The sequence below is a fragment of the Scyliorhinus torazame genome, chromosome 13 (assembly GCF_047496885.1).
Source record: "Scyliorhinus torazame isolate Kashiwa2021f chromosome 13, sScyTor2.1, whole genome shotgun sequence".
NCBI classification, from domain to species: Eukaryota; Metazoa; Chordata; class Chondrichthyes; order Carcharhiniformes; family Scyliorhinidae; genus Scyliorhinus; species Scyliorhinus torazame.
The window spans coordinates 228,776,935-228,795,628 of NC_092719.1; the positions used below are offsets into that span (position 1 = coordinate 228,776,935).

Genomic DNA, 18,694 nt, shown 5'->3' on the forward strand with positions numbered 1-18,694 from the left:
ATCCCTCTGTAACCTGCTACATCCTTCCATACTATCGACAACACCACCGACTTTAGTATCGTCTGCAAATTTACTCACCCACCCTTCTGCGCCTTCCTCTAGGTCATTCATAAAAATGACAAACAGCAACGGCCCCAGAACAGATCCTTGTGGTACTCCACTTGTGACTGTACTCCATTCTGAACATTTCCCATCAACCACCACCCTATGTCTTCTTTCAGCTAGCCAATTTCTGATCCACATCTCTAAATCACCCTCAATCCACAGCCTCCGTATTTTTTGCAAAAGCCTACCGTGGGGAACCTTATCAAACGTTTTGCTGAAATCCTTATACACCACATCAACTGCTCTACCCTCGTCTACCTGTTCAGTCACCTTCTCAAAGAACTCAATAAGGTTTGTGAGGCATGACCTACCCTTCACAAAGCCATGCTGACTATCCCTGATCATATTATTCCTATCTAGATGATTATAAATCTTGTCTCTTATAATCCCCTCCAAGACTTTACCCACTACCTACGTGAGGCTCACCGGTCTATAGTTGCCGGGGTTGTCTCTGCTCCCCTTTTTGAACAAAGGGACCACATTTGCTGTCCTCCAGTCCTCTGGCACTATTCCTGTAGCCAATGATGACATAAAAATCAAAGCCAAAGGTCCAGCAATCTCTTCCCTGGCCTCCCAGAGAATCCTAGGATAAATCCCATCAGGTCCCGGGGACTTATCTATTTTCAGCCTGTCCAGAATTGCCAACACCTCTTCCCTACGTACCTCAATGCCATCTATTCTATTAGCCTGGGGCTCAGCATTCTCCTCCACAACATTATTTTTTTCCTGAGTGAATACTGACGAAAAATATTCATTTAGTATCTCGCCTATCTCTTCAGACTCCACACACAATTTCCCATCCCTGTCCTTGACTGGTCCTACTCTTTCCCTAGTCATTCGCTTAACCCTGACATACCTATAGAAAGCTTTTGGGTTTTCCTTGATCCTTCCTGCCAAATACTTCTCATGTCCCCTCCTTGCTCGTCTTAGCTCTCTCTTTAGATCCTTCCTCGCTCCCTTGTAACTATCCATCGCCCCAACCGAAACTTCACACTTCATCTTCACATAGGCCTCCTTCTTCCTCTTAACAAGAGATTCCACTTCCTTGGTAAACCACGGTTCCCTCGCTCGACGCCTTCCTCCCTGTCTGACCGGTACATACTTATCAAGAACACGCAGTAGCTGATCCTTGAACAAGCCCCACTTATCCAGTGTGCCCAACACTTGCAGCCTACTTCTCCACCTTATCCCCCCCAAGTCACGTCTAATGGCATCATAATTGCCCTTCCCCCAGCTATAACTCTTGCCCTGCGGTGTATACTTATCCCTTTCCATCATTAACGTAAACGTCACCGAATTGTGGTCACTGTCCCCAAAGTGCTCTCCTACCTCTAAATCCAACACCTGGCCTGGTTCATTACCCAAAACCAAATCCAACGTGGCCTCGCCTCTTGTTGGCCTGTCAACATATTGTTTCAGGAAACTCTCCTGCACACACTGTACAAAAAACGACCCATCTATTGTACTCGAACTATATCTTTTCCAGTCAATATTTGGAAAGTTAAAGTCTCCCATAATAACTACCCTGTTACTTTCGCTCATATCCAGAATCATCTTCGCCATCCTTTCCTCTACATCCCTAGAACTATTAGGAGGCCTATAAAAAACTCCCAACAGGGTGACCTCTCCTTTCCTGTTTCTAACTTCAGCCCATACTACCTCGGAAGAAGAGTCCCCATCTAGCATCCTCTCCGCCACCGTAATACTGCTCTTGACTAGCAGCGCCACACCTCCCCCTCTTTTGCCTCCTTCTCTGAGCTTACTAAAACACCTAAACCCCGGAACCTGCAACATCCATTCCTGTCCCTGCTCTATCCATGTCTCCGAAATGGCCACAACATCGAAGTCCCAGGTACCAACCCATGCTGCCAGTTCCCCTACCTTGTTTCGTATACTCCTGGCATTGAAGTAGACACACTTCAAACCACCTACCTGAACACTGGCCCCCTCCTGCGACGTCAAATCTGTGCTCCTGACCTCTATACTCTCATTCTCCCTTACCCTAAAACTACAATCCAGGTTCCCATGCCCCTGCTGCATTAGTTTAAACCCCCCAAAAGAGCACTAACAAATCTCCCCCCCAGGATATTTGTGCCCCTCAGGTTCAGATGTAGACCATCCTGTCTGTAGAGGTCCCACCTTCCCCAGAAAGAGCCCCAGTTATCCAGAAATCTGAATCCCTCCCGCCTGCACCATCCCTGTAGCCACGTGTTTAATTGCTCTCTGTCCCTATTCCTCATCTCACTATCACGTGGCACGGGCAACAACCCAGAGATAACAACTCTGTTTGTTCTAGTTCTGAGCTTCCATCCTAGCTCCCTGAAAGCCTGCCTGGCATCCTTGTCTTCTTAAACCTTTCTTTCCTGCCGCCTCCAACCTCAACAAGTATGAGGAGCTCATGGATTTGGTCACAAAGATTGAGAGCATCTACCCAGCTGCCGCTGCCTCTTCCCCATGTCTATCAGACCAAACCACCCAAGGTCCCTTTGCCCTGGCTCTGAAATGGATATTTGATTATTTCAGTCTGCACGCACCCCAGTAACCAATCTGGGATAGCTATGCAATTGCTTTCTGCAACAGTCCATTGTTTCACTGTCAGCAACATGGCTTGGGAGGATGAGCTGTAAAATCTAAGAGCAATGATTCATTCTCTCTGGGGTTTCAATCTTAAGGAGAGGTCTCAAATAGGACCGTGTAAAAATACGGACAATTCAAACAGGCTGAAGGATGGCATAATGGTAATCACAGCCAGGACTTAATAACCAGGTATTAAAAAGGGACTGTCTGGTCCGAATAGTCAGACTAGGTCAGGTTGAAGGTCTGCCTTCATCCAATGCTACTGTGTGATAGGGTTGGCTTCAGCCGCAATGCTTTTAGTCATTTAGTCATCAGCCAATAAAATGGCAAATAACATTCCGGCAACACTAGTGGCAAGCAATAACCATACCCAAAAGGACAATCAGCAACATTACCACTGAAATCCCCATGGTCAACATCCGGGGGGGGGGGGGGGGGGGGGGGGGGGGGGTTCCACCATCACAGGTCACCAGTCAGGAGTTTGATGGAATACTCTCCACTTGCCCTGAGGAGTGCAGTTCCAACAACACTCACAATCCTACCTGATCAGCAATCCATCTATCACCTTAAACCTTCGCTTTCCAACACTGACACCCAATATACGTATTTGTTTCGTAAGCCTTATCCAATCTGTTTCCAACGTATTTACATCATTCCTTAAATAAAAAGACCAATGCTGTACATTGTATCCAGATGCCCTGTAACCTTCTTACTTTTGTGTCATCAGCAAATTTAGCAATCATACCCTCCATTCCTTTATCCAAATCATTTATATAAATTGTAGAAAGTTGAGACCCAACACTGATCCCGAAGGCACATGACTCGTTTCATCTTGACAACCAGAAAAAGATCCATTTATGTCTACTCTCTGCTTCCTGTTAGCCAGCCAATCTCCTACCCATGTTACCTCCTACAATGAGCTTTTATTTTTTGCAATAACCTTTGATGTGACAACTTACCAAATGCTTTCTGGAAATCTAATTATAGCACATCCACCTGTGGCCATCTAAAATGGCCACCCACCAAGGATGATGGGAATTGTGGTCAGGTTGGGACACAGGCAGGACACAGCCTGTGTGGATTGCAAACAATAACTCAAACTTATGCAAAAACTTGCACCTGCTAGAGGCCACTCACAGGTCTCCCCAGGACAATGGGCTTCAGATTGAAACTTAACATTAGTAACAGACTCAGGGGCGCCTATTTGCCTTATTTGGGAGTGCCTACGTGCCTTGGACAATAACAACTAGTATCTGCCCAGCTATCAAGGTATCCGCCCGTAATTGGCCAGAATCAATCAGGGTGATTGAAATCCTATTGATCCATTGGATCCCGACTTGGGACCACCCAAAAGATCAGAGGATAAGAAGAACTGCGCGACCAACATTCTGTCTCTTTTGGGACCGGCTTCTGTGAAAACTGCAGCAAATCGATCAGCCAAATTCAAGGACCCGCGATCTCCACCTGAAAGACAACACTCAGCTGACGGCCTTATCTAACCTACACAGAGCCGGTCAAAATATGGGGCAGGTTTAGGACTGAGTTGAGGAGGAACTTTTTCACCCAAAGGGTTGTAAATCTGCGGAAATCCCTGCTCAGTGAAGCAGTTGAGGATACCTTGCTGAATGTTTTTAAGGCAAAGATAGAATTTTGAACAGTAAAGGGTTATGGTGAGCGAGCGGGTAAGTGGAGCTGAGTCCACAAAAAGATCAGCCATGATCTTATTAAATGGCGGAGCAGGCTCGAGGGGCAAGGTGGCCTACTCCTGCTCCTAGTTCTTACAAGGTGTTTGTGGCAGAGTTGGCACCGCATTTGTTGGGGGTGTTTAGTGATGCGTTGGAGAAGGGGAGTTGCCAGAGACGCTAATCTCGAAGAAGGGGAAAGATCTACTGGAGTGTGGGTCGTACAGGCCATTTTGTTGTTATATATGGACGTGAAAGTACTGGCTAAGTTGCTGGCGGGGAGGATGGAGGTGTGTGTGCCAGGGGTGGTCTCAGAGGATCAAACTGGTTTTGTAAAGGGCCCGCAGCTCTCTAGCAACATCGGGGGCTGTTAAATATGGTGATGACTTGGTCAGGGGCGGGTGCTGGATGTGATTGTTTCTATGAATGCGGAGAAGGCCTTTGATTGGGTGGAGTGAAGGTACTTATTTGAAATCTTGGGTGGGTTTGGGATTGGCCTGAAATGTGTAGCGTGGGTGCAGCTTTTGTATGTTTCCCCAGTGGCAATGTATGTATAGATGAGCCGAGTTCACCAAGTTTTGGACTGCCCAGGAGAACGAGGCAGGGGTGTCTGTTGTCGCTGGCGGTCTTCATGCTGGCAATTAAACACTTGGCGTTGGGCCTTCGAGGGTCTGTGCAGTGGCAGGGGATCGTGAGGGGAAGCAGGGGACACCGGGTGTCATTGTACGTGGACGACCTGATGCTGTTTGTGTCGGACCCGCTAGAGAGTATGGGTAGGATCGTGGGACTATTGGAAAGGTTTGGGGCCATCGCTGGGTAAAGCTAAACATCAGGAACAGTGAGATGTTTCCGGTGAACGTGGCGGGGTGGGGGGGATAATTTTGAGGTGTTGCCATCCAAGGTAGTTAGGGAAAGGTTTAGGTATTTGAGTATTCAGATGGCAAGGCAGGTGGAATTTGACTACGTTAGTGGAGATTAGGGGGACACACATTGCACCTGACACGAGCAAGGAATACACAGGTGATAGAGATGAATGGGCTGCCAATGTTCCTGGGGCTGGTTTAGCACAGTGGGCTAAACAGCTGGCTTGTAATGCAGAACAAGGCAGCGTCGCGGTTCCAATTCCCGTACCAGCCTCCCCGAACAGGTGTCGGAATGTGGCGACTAGGGGCTTTTCACAGTAACTTCATTGAAGCCTACTTGTGACAATAAGTGATAATATTATTTCCAGTCCTTCCAGATCTTTCTTCCCAAGGCCTCCTTCCGGAAGTTGGAGACAGTGATCTCGGAGTTCATTTGGGCAGGGAAGGTGTCCAGGGTAAAGAGGGTTCTGCTACAGAGACAAGACAGAAAAGGAGGGTTTGCACTACCAAACCTGCTGCACTATTATTGGGTGGCGAATGTGGAGGGAGACGATATTTGGGGGGGGGCGGTCAAGTTGGTGGAGTCCTGTAGAGGATCCAGTCTGAGAGCTATGGTGACAGCCCCGTGCCGTTAACTCCGGGGAAGTATACTCTGTGGTGCAGTCGACGGTCAGGGTGTGGAATTAGCTGAAGAGACATTTCACACAAACATGCAGCATCGAAAGCATCCTATCGGGCTGCATCACAGCCAGGTATGGCAACTGCTCAGCCCAAGACTGTAAGAAACTACAGAGAGTCGTGAACACAGCCCAGTCCATCACACGAACCTGCCTCCCATCTATTGACTCTGTCTACACCTGTCCCGCTGCCTTGGGAAAGTGGGCAGCATAATCAAAGACCCTCCAACCTGGGTTATTCTCTCTTCCAACCTCTTCCATTGGGCAGAAGATACAAAAGTCTGAGGACAAGCACTAAGATTCAAAAGCAGCTTCTTCCCCGCTGTTACCAGACTCCTAAACGACCTCCAATGGACTGAATTGATATCTGTAAGCATCTTCTTTACAGTGGTAGCACTACACTCCGTATTCTTCACCCAATGTCCGTGCCTATGTATTTACATTGTGTATTTTTATATGTCCTATGTTTTTCAAGTATGGTACGATGTGTCTGGGTTGTACGCAGAATAATACTTTTCACTGTACCTCGGTACACGTGACAATAAATCAAAATCAATCATTTTAAGGAGAGATTGAATAAACTCGGTTTGTTCTCACTGGAATGAAGGAGGTTGAAGGGCGACCTCTATAAAATTATGAGGGCCATAGACAGAGTGGATAGTCAGGGGCTTTTCCCCAGGGCAGAGGGGTCAATTACTAGGAGGCATAGGTTTAAGGTGCGAGGGGCAAGGTTTAAAGGAGATGTACGAGGCAAGTTTTTTTACACAGAGGGTAGTGGGTGCCTGGAACTCGCTACCGGAGGAGGTGGTGGAAGCAGGGACGATAGTGACGTTTAAGGGGCATCTTGACAAATACATGAATAGGATGGGAATAGAGGGATACGGACCCCGGAAGTGTAGAAGATTTTAGTTTAGATGGGCAGCATGGTCGGCATGGGCTTGGAGGGCCGAAGGGCCTGTTCCTGTGCTGTACCTTTCTTTGTACTTTGTAAAAAGGAAGGATGGTAGAAAGAGGGAAAATCGACCTTGGATATCTAAGGAAATAAGGGAGAGTATCAAATTGAAGGAAAAAGCATACAAAGTGACAAAGATCAGTGGGATTGGGAAATCTTTAAGGGGCAACAGAAAGCTACTAAAAAAGCTATAAAGAAGAGTAAGATAGATTAGGAGAGTAAACTGGCTCAGAATATAAAAACAGATAGTAACATTTTCTACAAATATATCAAACAAAAAAAAGAGTGGATAAGGTAAATATTGGTCCTTTAGAGGATGAGAAGAAGGGTTTAATAATGTGAGATGAGGAAATGGCTGAGGAACTGAACAGGTTTTTTGGGTCGGTCTTCACAGTGGAAGACACAAATAACATGCCAGTGACTGATGGAAATGAGGCTATGACAGGTGAGGACCTTGAGAGGATTGTTATCACTAAGGAGGTAGTGATGGACAAGCTAATGGGGCTAAAGGTAGACGAGTCTCCTGGCCCTGATGGAATGCATCCCAGAATGCTAAAAGAGATGGCTAGGGAAATTGCAAATGCACTAGTGATAATTTACCAAAATTCACTAGACTCTGGGGTGGTCCCGGCGGATTGGAAATTAGCAAACGTGACACCACTGTTGAAAAAAGGAGGTCGGCAGAAAGCGGGTAATATAGGCCAGTTAGCTTAACTTCGGTAGAGGGAAGACAGTGGAACAGCAATGGCAGGAGTTTTGGGCGGGTTATTCGGGAGGCACAACAGAAATTCATCCCAAGGAGGAGGAAGCACGCTAAAGGGAGGATGAGGCATCCATGGCTGACGAGGGAAGTCAAGGACAGCCTAAAAGCAAAGGAAAAGCATACAAAGTGGCGAGAATTAGTGGGAAGCCAGAGGATGGGGAAGTCTTTAAAAGCAAGCAGAGGACAACTAAAAAAAGCAATAAGGGGGGAGAAGATGAAATAGGAGTGCAAGCTAGCTGGAAATATAAAAGAAGATTGCAAGAGTTTTTTTCCGACATATAAATGGTAAGAGAGAGGCAAGAATAGACATCAGACCATTGGAAAATGTGGCTGGAGCAGTAATATAAAAAACAAAGAAATGGCAGAAGAACTGAATAGGTACTTTGCATCAGTCTTCACAGTGGAAGACAGTGGCATACCTGAACTTCAAGAAAGTCAGGGCACAGAGGTGAGTGTAGTGGCCATCATTAAGGAGAAGGTTCTGGGGAAACCAAAAGGTCGGAAGGTGGATAAATCACCTGGACCGGATGGACTATACTCCAGGGTTCTGAAGGAGATAGCTGAGGAGTTTATGGAGGCATTGGTGTTGATCTTTTGGGAATCATTGGAGGTAGGGAGGTTCCCAGAGGATTGGAAACTGGCTAATGTAGTACCCCTATTTTAGAAGGGAGGGAGGCAGAAGAAGGGAAATTATAAGCCGGTTAGCCTGACTTTGGTCATTGGTAAGTTTTGAGAGTCTATTATTAAGAATGAGATTGCGGAGTACTTAGAAGTGCATGGCAGAATAGGACTGAATCAGCACGGATTAGTCAAAGGGAGGTCATGCCTGACAAATCTGTTAGAATTTTTTTAAGGAGGTAACAAGGATGTTAGACAAGGGAGAATCAGTGGACGTGACTAGTGGTGTTCTGCAGGGGTCAGTGTTGGGTCCACACTTTTCACAATGCACATTAATGATCTGGAAGAAGGAACTGAAGGCGCTGTTGCTACATTTGCAGATGATACAAAGATCTGTAGAAGAACAGGTTATACTGAGGAAGCGGGGAGGCTGCTAAAGGATTTGGACAGGCTAGGAGAGTGGGCAAAGAAGTGGCAGATGGAATACAATGTGGAAAAGTGTGAGGTAATGTACTTTGGTCGGAAGAATAGAGGCATAAACTGATTGGGGAAAGACTTCGGAAATCAGAAGACAAAGGGACTTAAGAGTCCTAGTTCAGGATTTTCTTCAGGTTAACATCTAGGTTCAGTTGTCAGTTAAGAAGGCAAATGCAATGTTAGCATTCATAATAATCTTTATTAGTGTCACAAGTAGGCTTATATTATCACTGCAATGAAGGTACTGTGAAAATCCCCTAGCGCCACACTCCGCCGCCTGTTCGGGTACACATAGCGACAATTCAAACATGGACAAAAGAGCTGAATGACAGAGGTGAGGTGAGAGCGACTGCCTCTGACATCAAGGCAGCATTAGACTGAATATGGCATCAAGGGGCCCCAGTAAAACTGGAGTCAACGGGAATCAGGTGGGAAACCCCTCCCTGTTTGAAGTCATACCTGGCACAAAGGAAGATGTTTTTTGGAGATCAATCATCTCAGCTCCAGGACATCACTGCAGGAGTTCCTCAGGATAGTGTCCTAGGCCCAACCATCTTCAGCTGCTTCATCAATGACCTCCCTTCCATCTTAAGGGTGGGGATGTTTGCAGATGACTCCACAATTTTCAGCACCATTCGTGTCTCCTCAGATAATGAAGCAGTCCATGTTCAAATGCAGCAAGACCTGTACAATATCCAGGCTTAGGCTGACAAGTGGCAAGTTACATTTGTGCTAAACAAGTGCCAGGCAATGACCATCTCCAACCACCACGCCTTGACATTCAATGGCATTACATCGCTGAATCTGCCACAATCAACATCCTGGGGGTTACCATTGATCAGAAACTGAACTGGACCCAGCCACATTAATACTGTGGCTACCAGTGCAAGTCAAGGGCGAGGAATTCTACGGCGAGTAACTCACCTCCTGGCTCCCAAAGCCTGTCCACCATCTACAAGGCACAAGTCAGGAGTGTAATGGAATACTCTCCACTTGCTTGGATGAGCGCAGCTCCAACAACACTCAAGAAGCTCAACACTATCCAGGACAAAGCAGCCCGCTTGATTGCTCCCCAGTCCACAAACAGTCAATCCCTCCACCACCGACGAACAGTGGCAGCCGTGTGTACCATCTACAAGATGCACTGCAGCAACTCACCAAGGTTCCTTCGGCAGCACCTTCCAAACCCATGACCACTACCATCGAGAAGGCCAAGAGCAGCAGATACCTGGGGACCCCACCACCTGGAGGTTCCCTTCCAAGTCCCTTGCCACCCCTACTTGGAAATATATCGCCGTTCCTTCATTGTTGCTGGGTCAAAATCATGGAACTCCCTCCCTAACAGCATTGTGGTTCTACCTACATCTCAAGGACTGCAGCGGTTCAAGAAAGCAACTCACCACCACCTTCTGAATGACAACTAGGGATGGGCAATAAGTTCTGGCCTAACTGGCGACCCCCACATTCCGTAAATGAAGTTTTAAAAAAAATAGTTAACCAGTTGTATTGTTGCATACTTAATATTAATTACGGCGACGACTTCCGGGTGCGGCGATGACCAGCTGAGTCGCACGTTTCGGCAGCTCCCGGTGGAACAGACTTTTGGGCTCTTGATAGGAGCCCCAACGGCAATTTTAACGGCTAAAAACACCGTGCGGTAAACCAGAAGGGTATTCCCCCTGGACACGGATGGAAAAAGGAGAGGAAAGTGGCCGGATTGCAGCGGATCCTTTGGAACAACGGCAAGGAAGGCAAGCAGAAACCAAGATGGCGTCGGAAGGTGGCAGTTTCATATGGGGCCCTGAACAACAAGAGTTCTTGAAACGCTGCGTGGAGGAGATAAAAAAGGAAATGAAGAAAGAGTTGTTGGCCCCGATATTACAGGCGATTGAAGGGCTGAAAGAGGAACAAAAGACCCAGGAGCAGGAGCTTCGGGTCGTGAAGGCGAAAGCAGCAGAGAATGAGAACGATATACAGGGCCTGGTGGTGAAGTCGGAGATACAGGAGGCACACCAGAAATGATCTGTGGAGAGGTTGGAGGCACTGGAAAACAACGCAGGGAGGAACAACTTGAGGATTCTTGGCCTTCCTGAAGGTGTGGAGGGGGCGGACGTCGGGGCATATGTGAGCACGATGCTGCACTCGTTAATGGGAGCGGAGGCCCCGACGGGTCCGTTGGAGGTGGAGGGAGCATACCGAGTTATGGTGCGAGGATCGAGAGCAGGAGAAACTCCCAGAGCCATAGTGGTGAGATTCCTCCGTTTTAAGGATAGAGAAACGGTCCTTAGATGGGCGAAGAAAACTCGGTGTAGTAAATGGGAGAACGCGGTGATCCGCGTTTATCAAGATTGGAGTGCGGAGGTGGCGAGAAGGAGGGCGAGCTTTAATCGGGCCAAAGCGGTACTTCACAAAAAGATGATAAAATTTGGAATGCTGCAACCGGCAAGACTGTGGGTCACATATCAAGGGAGGCACCACTACTTTGAAACGGCGGATGAAGCGTGGACTTTTATTGTAGAAGAAAAATTGGAATGATTGGATTATGAAAATGAACGTTTGGACAAAGTGGTGGGGCGAATGGGGGGGGGGCGAAGAGGGGTTTTATGTTTTGATCCTGCGGTATGGTAACTTTTCTTTCTCCCACAGGTGGTGATGGGGGGAGGTGGGGAGGGAGAGGAGATGGGGCGTTGGCCATGGGAGGCGGGGCCGAGGGAGAGGCGCGGGCTTGGTTCCCGCGCTATGATAATTATGGCGGGAATAGAGAAGCAGGAAGGAGGGGGTGTCGCACGGTGCGAGCCGTGATCACGGGGGGAAGCCGAGGTCAGCCAGAGTTTGCTGACCTCTGGGAGCAACATGGGGGGAGTAATTACGCTAGCGGGGGGTCTAGCGGGGGGGGGGGGGGGAATTACTGGGTTGCTGCTGCTGGGGAAAGGGGGGAGTGGGTACGGGAAAGGATGGGCGGGGGGGGCACCGTCTGGGAGAGATACAGCTGCGTGGGAACTGGGTGAGAAGCTGGAAAAAGATGATGGCTAACCGGCAAGGGGGGGGGGGTGGGAAGCCCCCCAACTCGGCTGATCACGTGGAACGTGAGGGGGCTTAACGGGCCGATAAAGAGGGCACGAGTACTCGCACACCTTAAGAAACTTAAAGCAGATGTGGTTATGCTACAGGAAACGCACCTGAAACTGATAGACCAGGTTAGGCTGCGCAAAGGATGGGTGGGGCAGGTGTTCCATTCGGGGCTGGATGCGAAAAACAGGGGGGTGGCTATATTAGTGGGGAAGCGGGTAATGTTCGAGGCGAAGACTATAGTGGCGGATAACGGGGGCAGATACGTGATGGTGAGTGGCAAATTACAGGGAGAGATGGTGGTTTTGGTAAACGTGTATGCCCCGAACTGGGACGATGCCAACTTTATGAGGCGAATGCTAGGACGCATCCCAGACCTAGAGACCGGAAAGCTGATAATGGGGGGAGACTTTAACACGGTGTTGGAACCAAGGCTGGATAGGTCGAAGTCCAGGACTGGTAGGAGGCCGGCAGCAGCCAAGGTGCTTAAGGATTTTATGGAGCAGATGGGAGGGGTGGACCCGTGGAGATTCAGTAGACCTAGGAGTAAGGAGTTCTCGTTTTTCTCCTATGTCCATAAAGTCTATTCACGCATAGACTTTTTTGTGTTGGGTAGGGAATTGATCCCGAGGGTGAGGGGAACGGAATATACGGCTATAGCCATTTCGGATCATGCCCCACACTGGGTAGACTTGGAGATAGGGGAGGAAACAAGAGGGCGCCCACCCTGGAGAATGGACATGGGACTAATGGCGGATGAGGGGGTGTGCCTAAGGGTGAGGGGATGCATTGAAAAGTACTTGGAACGCAATGACAATGGGGAGGTTCAGGTGGGAGTGGTCTGGGAGGCGTTGAAGGCGGTGGTTAGGGGGGAGCTGATATCAATAAGGACACATAAAGGGAAGCAGGAGAGTAAGGAACGGGAGCGGTTGCTGCAAGAACTTTTGAGGGTGGATAGACAATATGCGGAAGCACCGGAGGAGGGACTGTACAGGGAAAGGCAAAGGCTGCATGTGGAATTTGACTTGCTGACTACAGGCACTGCAGAGGCACAATGGAGGAAGGCGCAGGGTGTACAGTATGAATATGGAGAGAAGGCGAGCAGATTGCTGGCACACCAATTGAGGAAAAGGGGAGCAGCGAGGGAAATAGGGGGGGTGAGGGACGAGGAAGGAGAGACGGAGCGGGGAGCGGAGAGAGTGAACGAAGTGTTCAAGACATTTTATAAAAAATTGTATGAAGCTCAACCCCCGGATGGGAGGGAGAGAATGATGGATTTTTTGGATCGGCTGGAAATTCCCAAGGTGGAAGAGCAGGAAAGGGTGGGACTGGGAGCACAGATCACGGTAGAAGAAGTGGTGAAAGGAATTAGGAACATGCAGACGGGAAAGGCCCTGGGACCGGACGGATTCCCAGTTGAATTTTACAGAAAATATTTGGACTTGCTCGCCCCGCTACTGACGAGGACCTTTAACGAGGCAAAGGAAAGGGGACAACTGCCCCCGACTATGTCAGAAGCAACGATATCGCTTCTCTTAAAGAAGGAAAAGGATCCGCTACAATGCGGGTCCTACAGACCAATTTCCCTCCTCAATGTGGATGCCAAGGTCCTGGCCAAGGTAATGGCAATGAGAATAGAGGAATGTGTCCCGGGGGTGGTTCATGAGGACCAAACTGGGTTGGTGAAGGGGAGACAGCTGAACACGAATATACGGAGGCTGTTAGGGGTAATGATGATGGCCCCACCAGAGGGTGAAACGGAGATAGTAGTGGCGATGGATGCCGAGAAAGCATTTGATAGAGTGGAATGGGATTATCTGTGGGAGGTGTTGAGGAGATTTGGGTTTTGAGAGGGGTATGTTAGATGGGTGCAGCTGTTGTATAGGGCCCCAGTGGCGAGTGTGGTCACGAATGGACGGGGATCGGCATATTTTCGGCTCCATAGAGGGACAAGGCAGGGATGTCCTCTGTCCCCATTACTGTTTGCACTGGCGATTGAGCCCCTGGCGATAGCGCTGAGAGGTTCCAAGAGATGGAGGGGAATACTTAGGGGAGGAGAAGAACACCGGGTATCTTTATATGCGGATGATCTGCTACTATATGTGGCGGATCCAGCGGAGGGGATGCCAGAAATAATGCGGATACTTGGGGAGTTTGGGGATTTTTCAGGGTATAAATTGAACATGGGGAAGAGTGAGCTGTTTGTGGTGCATCCAGGGGAGCAGAGTAGAGAAATAGAAGACCTACCGTTGAGGAAGGTAACAAGAGACTTTCGTTACCTGGGGATCCAGATAGCTAAGAATTGGGGCACATTGCACAGGCTAAATTTGACGCGGTTGGTGGAACAGATGGAGGAAGATTTCAAGAGATGGGATATGGTAGCATTGTCAATGGCAGGGAGGGTGCAGGCAGTTAAGATGGTGGTCCTCCCGAGATTCCTCTTTGTGTTTCAGTGCCTCCCGGTGGTGATCACGAAGGCTTTTTTCAAAAGGATAGAAAAGAGTATCATGGGTTTTGTTTGGGCCGGGAAGACTCCGAGAGTGAGGAAGGGATTCTTACAGCGTAGTAGGGATAGGGGGGGGCTGGCACTACCGAGCCTAAGTGAGTATTATTGGGCCGCTAATATTTCAATGGTGAGTAAGTGGATGGGAGAGGAGGAAGGAGCGGCGTGGAAGAGATTAGAGAGGGCGTCCTGTAGGGGGACCAGCCTGCAGGCTATGGTGACAGCCCCATTGCCGTTCTCACCAAGGAACTATACCACAAGTCCGGTGGTGGTAGCTACACTGAAGATTTGGGGACAGTGGAGACGACATAGGGGAAAGACCGGAGCATTGGGGGGGTCCCCGATAAGAAACAACCACAGGTTTGCCCCGGGGGGAATGGATGGGGGATATGGAATGTGGCAAAGAGCAGGTATAACGCAATTGAAAGATCTATTTGTGGATGGGAAGTTCGCGAGTCTGGGAGCGCTGACTGAGAAATATGGGTTGCCCCAAGGGAATGCATTCAGGTACATGCAATTGAGGGCTTTTGCGAGGCAACAGGTGAGGGAATTCCCGCAGCTCCCGACACAAGAGGTGCAGGACAGGGTCATCTCGAAGAAATGGGTGGGGGACGGTAAGGTGTCGGATATATATAGGGAAATGAGGGATGAAGGGGAGACTATGGTGGACGAACTAAAAGGGAAATGGGAAGAAGAGCTAGGGGAGGAGATCGAGGAGGGGCTGTGGGCAGATGCCCTAAACAGGGTAAACTCGTCGTCCTCGTGCGCCAGGCTAAGCCTGATTCAGTTTAAGGTATTACACAGGGCACATATGACTGGAACACGGCTCAGTAAATTTTTTGGGGTGGAGGATAGGTGTGCGAGGTGCTCGAGAAGCCCAGCGAATCATACCCATATGTTTTGGTCATGCCCGGCACTACAGGGGTTTTGGATGGGGGTGACAAAGGTGCTTTCGAAAGTAGTAGGAGTCCGGGTCGAACCAAGCTGGGGGTTGGCTATATTTGGGGTTGCACAAGAGCCGGGAGTGCAGGAGGCGAGAGAGGCCGATGTCTTGGCCTTTGCGTCCCTAGTAGCCCGGCGCAGGATATTGCTAATGTGGAAAGAAGCCAAGCCCCCGGGGGTGGAGACCTGGATAAATGATATGGCGGGGTTCATAAAGTTAGAGCGGATTAAGTTCGTCCTAAGGGGGTCGGCTCAAGGGTTTACCAGGCGGTGGCAACCGTTCGTCGAATATCTTGCGGAAAGATAGATGGGGGAAAAAAGAAGGCAGCAGCAGCAGCCCAGGACTTGGGGGGGGGGGGGGGGGGGGGGGGGGGGGGGGGGGGTGGCCTGAGACAAGGCAGTTGCCAATTAGGGCTAGTTTTTATTTTTGTTATTTAATATTTATTTATTTGTTGTTGTTTTCTTTTGTTCTTGTTTAAATAAAAAAGGTCATTATTATCTGTATTGTTATAATGTTGTGTAAAGGATGCACAATGTACTGTGTTGGTTGACCAAAAATTTTCAATAAAATATTATTTTAAAAAAAAATATTAATTACGGCTTGTTTTATAAATTTAGAGTACCCAATTAATTTTTTCCAATTAAGGGGCAATTTAGCGTGGCCAATCCATCTACCCTGCACATCTTTGGGTTGTGGGGGCAAAACCCACTCAAAAATGGGGAGAATATGCAAACTCCACACGGACAGTGATTTAGAGCCGAGATCGAACCTGGGACCTCGGCGCCATGAGACAGCAGTGCTAACCACTGCGCCACTGTGCTGCCCAATATTAATTACTGTTAAACAATAAAAGGTCATATGTGTTAAAATGTGCAAACCTGGTCGCTGTACCTAATCAGGATCATAGATCATAGAATTTACAGTGCAGAAGGAGGCCATTCGGCCCATCGAGTCTGCACCGGCTCTTGGAAAGAGCACCCTACCCAAACCCACACCTCCACCCTATCCCCATAACTCAGTAACCCCACCCAACACTAAGGTCAATTTTGGACACTAAGGGCAATTTAGCATGGCCAATCCACCTAACCTGCGCATCTTTGGACTGTGGGAGGAAACCGGAGCACCCGGAGGAAACCCACGCACACACGGGGAGAACGTGCAGACTCCGCACAGACAGTGACCCAAGCCGGGAATCGAACCTGGGACTCTGGAGCTGTGAAGCAATTGTGCTGACCACTATGCTACCATGCTGCCCTTCAAACCAAAGACATTGGATATTCAAGTCACTTTAATTAAAACTGTGTTGCGACCCTGGGGCAAGTGGGGGTGGAATTGACTGCGCAGACCAGGGCGCCATGCCAATGCCATATATATGAAATTCAGTGTGGGCATGATGCCAAGTATATAGGTCTCACATGCCCAATTATTGGCGGTGGCGGTGGATCGTACCAAACAGCACATCCCTTCACCTGGTCACGAGAGGCCAGGTATTGTCCGGACCCAACTGACCCACAATTCGTGCACTTCAACTCGCTCATTAGTCACAAATACACGAGGAATTCAGAAACACACAATGTAAGTTTGAATCAAGACGGGAGAGAAAAAGGATACAAACCTTCTTCCACTGAGGTAAGAGCAGCACTACAATCACCACAGTCTTCTCCAACATCATAATTAGCAGGTAAAGTGCACATTGTCCAACCCAAGCACTGCATTCCACAGGATCTCCTGCAATTAAAGTTCAGTACATGGAGTTAGTGCTGAATGCAACTCGTTAACAGCTGGATTATTTCATTACAATTACAATAAATAATTGCAGCAAGAACTACACAACATTCACGTCTGGACTGTTAAGTGGCAAGTAATATTCATGTCACACATGTGGGAGAACAAGATTAACTTCAACAACTGATTCCAACCACCACCACAGGCACACTTCGACATCCAACGGCATTGCCAACACTGAATTCCCACCGTCAACATCCTGGGCATTATCATCATGTTACCATCCAGTTGGTGTTGTAACTGGACAGGAAAATCCCAGAATAGAACCCTGGCTCAAAAGACGGTAAGAGTTACTTCTTTTATATAAAACGAGGACCGAAGTCACAGGACTGCTAATTAATTAAAAAATATATTTTTTTATTCTCCTTTTTCACATTTTCATCCAAATTTACACCCACCAACAAACAATCAACAATACAATGTCAATCTCCTGGCCAACAATCCCCTCCTCCCACCAATCTCCAAACAACCTTCAACATTTTAAATACAAACATAAAAGAAAAGGATTCAGGAATCCATCCCATACATAGTCACCAACACATACACAGACCAACGCCAATCCCCCCCCCCCCCCCCCCCCCCCCCCGCCCAACCCAGTCCCCCCACTAATGTTCAGTGTCATCCAATTCTTGAAAGTGTATAATAAACAAAGCCCGTGAATTGCAGAATCCTCATCCTTCCACTCAACTTAAACATCACCTTTGAGTGTTAAAAACTCCAACAGATCCCTCCCGCCACGCCCAGGCATAGGGTGGAGAGACTGACCACCCCAACAGGATCCGCCTTCGTGTAATCAGCGAGGCGAAGGCTAAAACATCTGCCTCCGCACCCGCTTCCAACCCCGGCCGATCCAATACCCCGAATATGGCCTCCAGAGGACCCGGCTCAAGCCTCAAATGTACCACCTTCAAAATTACCCTGATCATCTCCCTCCAATACCCTTCCAGCTTTGGACAGGACCAAAACATATGAACATGGTTTGCGCCACCCCCCCCTCCCCCCCCCCCCCCCCCCCCCCCCCCCCCCCCCCCGCAACGCTCACAAACATCCTTTACCCTCACAAAGAGTTGGCTCATCCTCGCCCTCGTGAGGTGCGTCCTATACACCACCTTCAGTTGTATCAACCCCAACCTCGCGCACGAAGTTGAGGCATTTATCCTCCGGAGCACCTCACACCACAACCCCTCCTCCATGCTCTCTCCCAACTCTTCCTCCCACTTTGTCTTAATCCCCTCCAGCAGTGCCTTCTCTTCTCCTCGAATCGCCCCATAAATCACCGACATCACCCCCTTCTCCACTCCCCCTGTCGTCAGCACCTCCTCCAACAGTGTGGAGGCCGGCGCCACCGGAAAGCTCTGTATCTCCTTCTTAGCAAACTCTCGGACCTGCATATACATAAACATTTCCTCCTGCCCCAACCCATATTTCACCCCTAGCTCCTTCTATCCCACATATCAGCCCCCTAGAAACAAATCCTTTAATGCCCTGACTCCCTTCTCCTCCCATCTCTGAAAACTCCCATCCCACTTCCCTGGTTCAAATCTGTGATTCCCCCGAATCAGCATTTCCCTTGACCCTGCCCCCAGCCTAAAGTGCTGGTGCAACTGCCTCCAGATTTTCAACGTCGCTACTACTACCGGACTCCGTGTATTTCCCCGGGACCATTGGGGGTGGCGCTGT

The 18,694-nt window shown here is 48.8% G+C and overlaps 1 protein-coding gene across 2 annotated transcripts in view; it reads right to left on the reverse strand.

Annotated features, from left to right (window-relative positions):
• The window catches only part of stimate (STIM activating enhance), a 258,679-nt gene that overhangs the window by 94,671 nt on the left and 145,314 nt on the right, over window positions 1-18,694 (reverse strand). For both annotated transcript variants that reach the window (XM_072473154.1, XM_072473155.1), the window contains exon 5: window positions 16,845-16,957. In XM_072473154.1, the coding sequence (XP_072329255.1) occupies window positions 16,845-16,957 (113 nt within the window). The remainder of the gene's footprint in view (window positions 1-16,844; window positions 16,958-18,694) is intronic.